Source organism: Otolemur garnettii, unplaced genomic scaffold (assembly GCF_000181295.1).
Source record: "Otolemur garnettii isolate 467f Iridium unplaced genomic scaffold, OtoGar3 scaffold00043, whole genome shotgun sequence".
Lineage (NCBI taxonomy): Eukaryota > Metazoa > Chordata > Mammalia > Primates > Galagidae > Otolemur > Otolemur garnettii.
Genome location: NW_003852438.1, coordinates 4,028,151 through 4,040,555, shown reverse-complemented (window position 1 = coordinate 4,040,555; position 12,405 = coordinate 4,028,151). Strand labels below are relative to the sequence as shown.

The window sequence follows — 12,405 nt, the reverse complement described above, 5'->3', positions numbered from 1 at the left end:
TTAGTGACAGGTGATATGTTTTAATCAAAATGCCAGGTTGTCAGACTTTGTGGTCAAATGAGTAAATAGTATTCAGAGCATAGCTAGTTTTAAAAAAAATTAATCTGAGATAATTAACTGAATGAAGAAATCTCCTTATCTCTTGATAGAAGTACAGATGCCTGGAAGGGTCTTACCCAGATAGGAAGACAAATGTAATGACTCAAAACTTACTGTCTTTGAATTCATCTAAGTAAAATAAACAAATTACTAACAAATTATCTTACTTCCTTTCAGTAATTGCACGCATTCATCAAAATTATTAAAATCAGAATGTTTCAGAGTTGTAGCAAAGAATAGTAACTATTGGATTCATTCTGTGTATTATTTAGTATATGCCAATTATGTTCAGATACCATAGTGTAGACTTGTGAATCTCATCCTGTGTCCAGCCATTACCTGACCATTACCATAGGTCAGGTAATGTAGACCTATTTCAAGAGATAATGTGAATCCTTGTGCACACCAGGCATTTCTTATAGACTGAGTAAATAGGTCCTTCAGTAAATGTATACTGATACTACTCAGTTGTATGTTAGAAGATGGAAAATATCATAGTGACATAATTATTATGGAAAATTTCGCACACACATATATATACAAATAATATAATGATCCTCTTATATCCATTATGTAACTTCAAAAATTATACACCAAGCTAGGTATAGTGGCATGTGCCTGTTGTCCCAACTACTCAGGAGACTGAGGAAAGAGGATCACTTAAGACCAGGAGTTCAAGACTGTAACACTCTATGATTGTTATTGTGTTGTGACTACTCACTGTACTCCAGCCTAGACAAGATAGCAAGACCTTCTTTTAAAATAAAAAAAAAAAAGTAACTCTTATTTTTATCTATACCCCAATCCATGTCTCAAGTATTATTGGAAAATCCTAGACACCATATTGTTTCATTCATATGTATTTTAATATGCAGGGTGGCTAGAAAGTTCATGTGCAGTTTAAAATAGTTTAACATATTAAATTACATATGAATTGTATGGATACCCTGCCTATCTCTTAAAGATAAGGATACATACATTAAAAAATACAATCATTATTTGAGTGTCATACTTTTATTTTTAGAGACAGAGTCTCACTTTGTTGCCTTTAGTAGAGTGCCATAGCATCATCATAGCTCATAGCAACCTCAAACTCTTGGGCTCAAGCGATCCTCATGCCTCCGTCTCCCAAGTGGCTGGGACTACAGGCACCTGCCACAACGCCCAGCTATTTTTAGAGATGGGGTCTCTCTCTGGCTCAGGCTGATCTTGAGAGAGCTCAGGCAGTCTATCCACCTTAGCCTCCCAGAGTGCTAGAATCACAGGCGGAGTATCATACTTTTAAAAAAGGAGAATAACTTTATGATATATATTTTAAAAGCACTGCTGAATTTGTAGTATCTTTCGTAACATATTTCTAACCAGTGGATATTAACACAAAGAATATTATAAAGAGATATGCAGACATTTTAGTATTAAAATGAATACTTTTACTCAGTCTAGGAATTGCTTATCTGAGGGTTTTTTATTTTATTAAACCCAGTCAGTAGACAAGGATATAAAATTAAGGCACTTCCAAGAGATTTGTAATGTAGCCAAACATAATTATATTATATACCAAGCTTATGATAGACTTGTGTTAAAAATGAAATCACTTGGCTCAGCACCCACAGTACTGTGGTTATGGTGCCAGCCACATACACCTAGGCTGGCGAGTTCAAAACCAGCCTGGGCCAGCTAAACAAAAATAACAACTGCAACAAAAAACTGGACATTGTGGCGGTGCCTGTAGTCCCAGCTACTTGGGAGGCTGAGGCAAGAGAATTGCTTAAGCCCAAAGGTTTGAGGTTGCTGTGAGTTGTGACGCTACGGCACTTTACTGAGAGCAACATAGTGAGACTCTGTCTCAAAAAATAAAACAAAACAATGAAATCATTTCTAAATATCAAAATAGGCTTGGTGCCTATAGCTCAAACGGCTAATGCGCCAGCCACATATACGAGAGCTGGTGGGTTCGAATCCAGCTCAGGCCTGCCAAACAACTATGACAACCACAACCAAAAAACAACTGGGTGTTATGGTGGGTGCCTGTGGTCCCAGCTACTTGGGAGGCTGAGGCAAGAGAATGGCTTAAGTCCAGGAGTTGGAAGTTGCTATGAGCTATGATGCAACTACACTCTACCCAGGGCAACAGCTTGAGGCTCTGTCTCAAAAATAAATAAATAAATAAATAAAAATATCAAATAATGCATTGAAACACAGTGGAAGAAAATAAGCCTTTTGCCTTTATCAAATTAACCAAGGGTTGAACTCTCTTTTGTAGGTGTAATATTGGGAAAATTTGTTGAGTTTAGGAAAGAAACTCTCATGTCCAAAATCTAGAAGGGGTTTATGATCCTAAAAATTACACTTTTAGCTATTTTCCATCTGGTTTGTGAAATCAGAGAGTTGAGGAGGGCTGTTCTCAAGTAGTTTCAGAAAGGGTCTAGTCTCAGAAAGTGGTTGGGAAGTTTAGTTCTTTTCCAATGATTATTCTAGTCAGCAATGTATAATGTGGAAGATAAAGCCCCAAATTTTAATTCAGTAAATATGTAAGGCTGTGTGTAGTGAGATAGCTATACTATCAAAACTTAATTCCAGTCTGGCTGTGTTTTAGTGCTATGTGGTGGCAATTTTATTTTTCACTGACTATTAAATGACCATTTAAAAAAATTTGGGTCAGGGCGGCACCTGTGGCTCAAAGGAGTAGGGCGCCAGCCCTGTATGCTAGAAGTGGTGGATTCAAACCCAGCCCTGGCCAAAAACTGCAAAAACAAACAAACAATAAAAAATGTGGGTCCTATGACTAGATGGGACTTCTCGACCAGTAGCAAAGACTTCAGATACCTCCTATGTTCAGCACCCATTTTCTTGGCCTAATATGGGAAGGTAATGTGTCTGAGAAATGTGGCTCAGGGACTTGCAAGCCATCATTTACCTCCCTCTTCCCTAGGACTAGATTGCTTGCTATTTTCTGGCCTGGTCTGGTCCTATCCCTAGCAGAGATTAGTAACTTTAACTTGTTCCACTAGATGGAGGATTAGAGTCAGTGGTCTTATGCTGATGTTATTTTGGTGTTTTATTGCATTTGATTCTCTTACTCCCAGAGCTTAAAAATAAATCTACGTGTGTGTGCCAGGAATACCAGATACAGTAGAACTCTGTAAGTTGACCCACCCAAGGGACTATAACAAGTCAACATAGGGAGAGGGTCAACATAAGGAACCAGGACTACTGCACTGATTATGTATACATGTAGTACATGTTTGGTCTGTGAAAATTAGGTTAATGTAAAGAGGTGGTCAGTGCAGGGAAGTTGTCAACTATGGAGGCTGTACTGTATTTGTCTTTTTCTGACTCTTGATCACATTGATAGGTATAGTTTTTAGTTTGCCTAGTCATGTGATTGAACAAGTCTATGTAAGGCTTTATCTTAAATCAGATTTCATAAAAGTTGTATTAGTTGTTAAAATTATTCTGGATTTGAATGGCATTAAAGGTTATGTTAACTTAAGGATTATTCTAATGTTCCATATTATTAGGTTGAAACTTTTGAGATTACAGTTAATGCCTGATCCAAGGATGTTATGGGCATGGACCCACTGCACAGTTGAAGATCCATGTATAACTTTTGACTCCCTCCAGAATTAACTACTAATAGCTTACTGTTAACTAGAAGCCGATAATATAGTTGATTAACACGTTTCACATGTTATACATAATATATATGTATTCTTACAGTGAAGTAAGAATTGCATTCTTACAACAAAGTAAGCTAGAAGAAAATATTAAGAAAATTGTAAGGAAGGGAAAATGTATTTATTGCTTCTTATGTGGAAGTGGATCATTATAAAGGTCCTCAGGTTGAGTAGGTGGTGTGGAGGAGTCTTACTGTCTCTGGTGACAGTGGTGGGAATTTCCCATGTAAGTAGACACACATAGTTCAAACCCATGTTGTTCAAGGGTCAATTGTACTTCTACCTACATACAAAAATAAAATCTGACCCCAATTGTTAGCACTTTGGCATAAATTTACTTTTATTATCTAGAACTTGGTTTTTATAACCAAATCTGTTTTACAAGTAGCGTTATATATTTAAGGAGGAGAGACTTTGAGAGGTTCCCATAGACAAGAGTGTCTAGTTCTGTAGATTGTTCAGTTAGAAATGATTCCCTTTTCGGGGAGTATTTACCCATGTTGCAAAGGGACAACAAGCTAGTAGGTCTAAAACAGATCATCACACAGAAACATTACATTTCTTTGTCCTACTGATTTATTTAGGTAAGTAAGATCTTGTTATTATTTTGAATGATACTTACCTGCCGAGCACTCTCCAGTGATTTCCCTCATGCTTAGAATGAAATGCAGACATGACCTTGGGTTATTATCCATGTTATCTGGCTCTGTTCTCTGACCCTCTCTTCTTAAGGTTCTCTGCTCGCTCAGATTGTGGCTCCATTTGTCTTTGTATTCTTCTTATGTATCACTGTCCCTCCTTATCGATTCCTAAATCTCTTCCTACAGATCTGCCACCCATACTTGGCTCAAATATCATCTCCTCAGTAAAGGTCCTTTCTTTACCAAGCAAACTGAAGTAGTTGCCCTGACATACTTTTTTTTGGACCTAAAAGTTTCTATTTTGGTACCCCTTTTTATAAACTTCAGTGTATTAATTAGCTGAAATTGTTTTGCTTAATTATTGGTTTGTTCCCGACCCTAAACCATAAACTATGAAACTAGACAGGCTAGTTTTCAGTCCTCTCTGTCTCAGTGTATCAGTCTTGGTTCTCAAGAGAAACAGAACCAATAGGAGATATATCCAGAATGAGATTTATTTACAGAATTGGCTCATGTGACTCTGGAGTCTATAAAATCTTACAGTCTGCTGTCTGTAAGTTGGAGACCCAAGAAAGCTGATGGTATGATTGGAAATTCTGAGGGCCAGTAAGTGTAGATTCCAATCTGGGTCTGAAGGCCTGAGAGCCAGCTCAAAGCAGTTAGGTAAAGAGAGAATTCGACTTTCCTCCACCCTTTTGTTCTATTCAGGCCAGCAAGGTACTGGATAATATTCACACACATTGGGGAGGGTCTGCTGCTTTATTCAGTTCACCAGTTTTCAAATGCTAAAGTCTTCCAAAAAACCCTCACGTACACACCCAGAAATGTTTAGCCAGGTATCTGAACATCCCGTGACTAATTTCATAAGTCAAGTTGACATATGAAATTAACCAACACACTCAGTTATTTTATAAGATGATTGTCATAAAGATTAAAGTTTTAATATATGAAAAATACTAAAAACAGTGTCATGCACATGATAGCAACATGCTCCCTGCTGTTATTAATATCATCATTATTATGATGTTAGCAGTTTTGCCATCTTCACTTCTGTATCCTCACATCTAAAATAATACTTTAAACATAGTGTGTGTTCACTTAATATGTGTTGAGTGTATTAAAATGAATTAGTATTTTAATAAGGATAAATTTCTTATACAAAGTAATAGAATCTAAATATTTCTGAAAACAGTTATTAAATATTACTGAAAACAGTTGATTTTGGTAATGTAGTGTCCATATTACATCTGTTTTTTCAAAATGTATATGTTTTACATGATGATTATAAAGGTTAAATATGAATGTTAGTTGCATTATGCAAGCAAATTTTCACATTTGAAAAAGGGATGCAATTTTTTGAGAGAAAAATTGGTGTTACTGTTTTTGAGAAAGGCTGGGGTAAACATTGGTTTGTAAGTAAAATTGTTTGCATCTTAGGAGTTTTTTAATTTTTAATTTCTAACTTTTCACATGTTTTCCCCCAATGAAATATATTCTGAATATTCTCATTCCACACCACATCATGTTCTACTTACCGCAGCATCGAAAATGTTCTGATTGGAATCTAGTTGAGCTAAAAATCAGATTTTCGTATATGCTATAAATCTCAGTGCTTTCGTTGACATACAGGTACCTGTTTTAAAGTATTGAGCTTCTCTTCATTCAGTAAACTTTTATTTTTTCTTTATTTGAATTTCACATGTCACATATTTAGTCTGTGGTCAAAGTACTGATAATTTTAACCAGATTTTAAGACAATTTCATTACTTAAAGTCACACTTTTTAAATATAAAGAACAGACATACGTTCAGGCCCACGTAGGCTCATGTTCATAATCTGAGCAATCTTGCTTTGGTAGTCAGGTGCTCTCTTTTCACCATTCTCAGTCATCAGACTTTTCTTAAAATTATTTATTTGAGACAGAATCTTTGTCACCTAGGCTAGAGTGTAGTGGCACAATCATAGCTCACTGAAGCCTTGAACTCCTGGGCTCAAGTAATTCTCCTGCCTCAGCCTCCTGAATAGCAGGGGTTACAGGTGTGTGCAGCTAGTTTTTTGGGTTTTTTTTTTTTTTTGGAGATAGGATCTCACTGTGTTGCCCAGGCTGGTCTCAAACTTCTGTCCTCAAGCAGTTCTCCTGCCCCAGCCTCCCGAGTAGCTGGGATTACAAGACATGAATCAGCATACCTGGCTCATCAGACTTTTAAAAAGAGTAGTCACAGAAAGGAAAATGTAAAGATGTTTAAATTAAATCAAGAATTTGCTGAAACTCTTTTTCCCCGGAAGGATGAGTAAGAAGAAAATATGGTTAAAAAGTTGAAGCCATTTCTTGGCAATACATTAGTGTTCTAGCCTTAATATGACAGTTTAATTATCCTAAGCTTGAGCTAACGTTTTTTTATTCATGCTGTACCCACCAAGTTTGAATAGAAACATATTTGCTCCATACTGTGTTTTAAGTTTTCTCAACTAATAGCTAATGGCTCTTGTAGAGACTCTTGAAACAGTCTTAAGTATACAACATAAATGAACTCAACCAGTATGTCAGGTCAGTTGGATGCCATTCTTTATTTTCTTAAATTAGATATTTTGAAATTGTCTAGAAATTGATGAAATTGAAAAGCACAAAGTAATACCAATTTTCATTTTCACACTTGCAATGATTTTTCTGTTCAGTAGGTTGAATTTGAATGGCCATTTTCCAAATTTGGGTAAAACCCATTGAGCATTTCCACTTGTGTCTGTAAGTTAATAAATTTCTATTCAATTAAATTATAGTGGCTTATGGCTTTTTCTATTTAGAAAGGAAACCAATTGTTATTAAAAGCATAAAACTTTAATAGAAACACAGAAAAATAGATGGTTGGGTGAATATAATGTTCTAATTAGCTTTTTTAGTCAACTGTTATTCAAGAGATATTTTTATTTGTCTTAAATTCTTGTTCTGCAAATTCTAATATATTGGATTACTTTTCTTATACATAAATTTTATAGATTTAGACCTTTTCTTATTAAAATGTCTACTAAGGTGTTATTTGTAAATAACATAGTTTAGGGCTGCAGTTTCCTAACCAGGCTTTATTTGGCTTCACAGGGGACATTTGGCCATGTCTAGAGTAATTTTTTATTGTCATGACTGAAAGTAGGAGAGATGCTGTTGGCGTGTAGTGGGTAGAGGCCAGGGCTGTAGATAAACATCCTACAGTATATGGAATACCAGTTCCCCACTCCACCAAAGAGTTACCCAATACAAAATACAAAAGTAGTGCCAAAGTTCAGAAACTCTGGTTTAGGATTATTAATGATTTTGCCACAATTACATATTATAAAAAATATTATCATAGACTGAAAGTAATGCCAGAATTTTTTTTTAAATAAGCTTCTAACTCCAGAAAAACCATAGCTTTAAGGAATGTGATACTTAACTGGGCATGTGATATCTGGAATGTTATTTTTTAAACATTAATCCAGTTTCTTTTTGGTTACTGCACAAATGTGTATATTCCAGCTCTCCGTAACAGACACCTTGTGTATATTCACTATGGACAGGGCTGGGCATAATAGACTCTAGAAGTGATTGAGATGTGCTTTGTGAAGTTACGAGTTATTTCTCTGTAGACATGAAAGAAGATGATTTGAAGGCAGTAAAAGAAGCCTTACTTAAGCTAGGAAGAAACTAAAGCTCAGTTGTGTTGCCCATGAATGAAAGCAGATTATTAAGAAGAAGACAGTATATACTTTGTTATCCTTTCCTCAAGCCTAGAATTCTTGGGCAGTCCTACATGTCAAGCTAGTCAGCACAGACTTTTTGTTTGCCCTAGCTGCTGATAGCTCCTCTTTTCCCACAGCCTTGACTTTACAGGCATTCTCACAGCCATGTCCTAGCTGGAGCTCAGTAGTATGTTTTTGTTTTTTTTTTCTGTAGCTGTTTGTGGATTTTCCCACACCAAGTACTTATTTACACTGTCAAGAGATTATGAAAGTGAATTCTATACTTTAAGTTAGGTAGAGAGAGAATGCTGCCTGGAAAAGGCAGTGTGCCTTGGTACCAAAGCTTGGGAAAAAGACAACTGCATGTCTCTTTGGGAGCTCTTGCTTCCAGCTGACTTAAAAATTAATCATGTCTTGATAATACAACTTACTTACAATTTTATAGCATTGTGAATTAAAATTTAGTTTGTAATTATTATCTATACTTTTAGCTTTCATTTTTACATTCAACTTTTTGTTTTTAAAAAAGATGTTCCTTTGGCTAAACAAGAAGCTTGAGAACACTTTTTTTTTACTGGTACTGTTTTGCTTTATAGGTCTGCTTCCCCAATAGGACAGCATCATTCTCCAATATCTTCCAGACATCACTCATCTTCCTCCCAATCAGGATCATCTATTCAAAGACATTCTCCTTCACCTCGTCGAAAAAGGACTCCCTCACCATCTTATCAGCGGGCATTAACTCCACCTTTACGGCACTCTGCTTCTCCTTATCCTTCAAATTCTTTATCTTCTCCTCAAAGAAAGCAAAGTCCTCCAAGACATCGCTCCCCAATGCGAGAGAAAGGAAGACATGATCATGAACGAAGTTCACAATCTCATGATCGGCGTCATGAAAGGAGGGAAGGTATGCACTGTACTTTAGCTTGACATCTTTTAGAGTTCTTTTACTAAAATGGATATTTTCTTTATTAAAAAAATCGGACATCCAGATTTATTGTTATAATAAGGGGTAGAAGAGAATTACCCTATGCAGTAATAAATCTTCTGTAACACATAGGGGTCCTCAAACTTTTTAAACAGGGGACAGTTCACTGTCCCTCAGACCACTGAAGGGCCGTGAGTCCCGGGATGAGTTGGCTGCTAAGTAGGACAGGCAGCAGCAGCAAAAACACCCGGTGGGCTGGGTAAATGTACTCGGCAGGCTGCATGTGGCTCGCAGGGTGTAGTTTAAGGACGCCTGGACTAGAGTTCTTGAGGCCAATAGGAGCTGCTTAAACATCTTAAGTAGATGCTTAAGCATAAGCTCTTAAGTATACAGAAGTGGGCTTTTATAGATATAGTAAGTTAGTTCTTTAGCTAAGATGCTTTACTGAGTATAGTACTCTAGAGTTCTAGAAATACTTTGGCCATCTGATTCTTAGAGCATCCCTTTCAATTGTTTAGTTAATATCTTTAAAAATGCAAGAGGTGAAGGGAAGGAAAGCAGCAAATCAGAGAACATAGTTTCAAAGCATCAAAAGTGTATTTATAAAGTGATGAACACTGGAAGAAACTTTCAGAAGGTTAGTGCAAGCCAAGTCATCAAAATTCTGAGTCTAACTCATAATAAAGTAGTAAGCAGAGCAGTTTTCCCTGTTAGATTCCTGGGAACTAAGTTGACTTGGATTTGCTGCTCCCTATTCAAGCTGAGATGCTGCTGTTACCTGGCAATAAAGCCTGCTAGCTTTCTTCTCTTTCTGTACTTCTTAAGTTTCTTGTCCTTGTTGATTTAACTTAACAGTCTTTTTTCCAACTTCTCCTAGACAGTTTTTGAACATAGTACTCAGGAAATACTTGCTTACTTGCAACAGCATTTGTGTTTAATCTGCATTTTAAATGCCTCTCTGTGAGTATAATACACCAATCTCCAATGAAACATGTTGGACTTGTTTTCTTCCTGTCAACAGTGCAAACAAGAATTTATTCAAGACAATGGTGGATACATAGGTAGGGACTAGAGAAAGCACCTGTTTTATAGAATTATTTTTTGTGTACATAATTTTGGTTGGAACCAGATTAGCACAATCCTCTTATACTGTGCCTGTATCTATTAATTTTAATAAGATATTTAACAACAACAGTTGACCAGGAATATAATACACATTTAATGATTAATTATTGAATGCAAATTATTAAACACACAAATGAAGGGAAAATAATATGTAGTTGAGTCGCATAGGAATGGTTTTTTATGAGTGTAATGAAGGGCTTATGTTACAGAAAGAATCCTTTTAGTAATAAATCATATGTTCTCTGTAAGGAAAATATTTCTTTAACCCTCCATGTAAGAGATTTGGCAGATTTTGTTCCTCTCTATTTAGATGTCATTTTTTGAAATAAGGATAATTTCAGTAGAAAGATGGTGAGGTAGGTAAAGAAAAAAAATACAGTAACTAGAAGTTTTTATAAAGACAGATGGGACATTATGGGAAAAAAGGTCTGGCACTAACTGAATACCTTTTCAGGTACAGTTGTTACTAGAGGAGGAGCGGTAGTGATATGCACAGAAAGGGGCGAAACTGTGTTAGATCCTTGCCTCTTGCTTCAGTCCTTAAACAGCATTTGTGGGTATAGGCATATAGACAAAAGAATTTACAGGGGAGATAGATTATTGATATAAAGATGTCTAGGGTTTTTTATGGATACAAGATGTTTGGGTCCTTGAAAAAGTCTGTGGCCTACCAATGGGGACAAAGAGAAAAGGAGATAAATTTATAATGTTTTAGAGATAAGGCTACGGCAGTTTTAAAGTAGTCTCAGATTGTGGCAATTCCAGATTATAAAAGCATTTTATAGGAGAATCCAATCAAAAGGACAAGTTTGATTTAGATAATCAGTGAGGTTTATTCCAACTTTATAAAAAAGGAAATGATTTATCTTTCTATGTTATGCTAGAAAAGCTTTAAAAAATAATCAGGAAGTAAGATCTCACTATTTGCCCAGGCTGAACTCGGCCTCGGCTGGGCTCAAGTTATCCTCCCACCTTAACTTCTTGAGTAGCTGGACCATAGTTGTATGCCTGACTAGAAAATGCTTTACGTAAAGAAGGCTTTAGAGACTGTTGCACACGTGAATGTGAAACACAGCTCAGCATAAAAATGAATAACAATTATCTCTTAGCCACCCAGCTTACTAACTGCAGGCTTCTCTCAAGTGCTTAAGTACATTGGAGGTGGTCACATCTGGTGTGGTCTAGCCTAGTTGCTCAGTAGAAGTGATTAGTCACTGTGTGCCCCTGGATCTAAAAGTGGTTTCTAAAAAGTAAGGTATCAGCCATGTGAGAACAGCTTACTTAAGATCTAGAAGTATGGGTGAGTTGGGACATAGGAATTTCATATTCAAAGTTTATCAATCAAGAAGTGCATAGTTATTAAGTATTAATAAAATTATCTTTGTGTAAATTATTTTAGCTTATGGATGGTTTTCTTTTCTTGCCCACGTTTTCTCCTTTTTCTCCCCATAAAGAACATGAATTACCATTGTAATAAAAATTTAAAAGCTCTGTATTAAATAAATTGACTTGTTTCCTGAAAGTTTGCAAAAGGAATTATAGGTGTTATCCACAATTGCATTATAGAAACTAGAGGCAAACGGGATAGAGAAAAGGACACAAGAGAAGAACGGGAGTATGAACAGGAACAGAGCTCTTCTAGAGACCACAGAGATGACAGAGAACCTCGGGATGTTCGGGATCGGAGAGACATCAGAGATACTAGAGACCGAAGGGAACTAAGAGACTCCAGAGACATTCGGGACTCCAGGGAAATGAGGGATTATAGCAGAGATACTAAAGAAAGTCGTGATCCCAGAGATTCTCGGTCCACTCGTGATGTCCACGACTACAGGGATCGTGACAGTCGAGATACTCATCGAAAGGAAGATATGTATCTGGAAGAATCTCGTAGTTATGGCAGAAACCATTTGAGAGAAGAAAGTTCTCGTACCGAAATAAGAAATGATTCCAGAAATGAGTCTCGAAGTGAAATTAGAAATGACCGGATGGGCAGAAGTAGGGGGAGAGGTCCTGAGTTGCCTGAAAAAGGTAAGGTTTTTGATTTCTGAGTGAACTGTGTCTTATATGCTCATAGAGAAAGTATTAATTCTGCTAAGATACCTTTTCTAAATATATTATTTCTTAAATTCATTATAATTTTGTCAAAGTAATTTTCGTTAGTTGATTTTGTGATGTTCCATATAAATTCCCAATCAGTATTACTAGTTGTTTTTTTTTTTTT

At 36.3% G+C, this 12,405-nt stretch overlaps 1 protein-coding gene across 10 annotated transcripts in view; it reads left to right on the top strand.

The window, feature by feature from the left end:
• Positions 1-12,405, top strand: part of ZC3H13 (zinc finger CCCH-type containing 13) — a 152,982-nt gene that overhangs the window by 106,122 nt on the left and 34,455 nt on the right. For all 10 annotated transcript variants that reach the window (XM_023513718.1, XM_012805634.2, XM_023513717.1 and 7 more), the window contains 2 exons: positions 8,725-9,035; positions 11,748-12,212. In XM_023513718.1, coding sequence (XP_023369486.1) covers positions 8,725-9,035; positions 11,748-12,212 — 776 coding nt within the window. The remainder of the gene's footprint in view (positions 1-8,724; positions 9,036-11,747; positions 12,213-12,405) is intronic.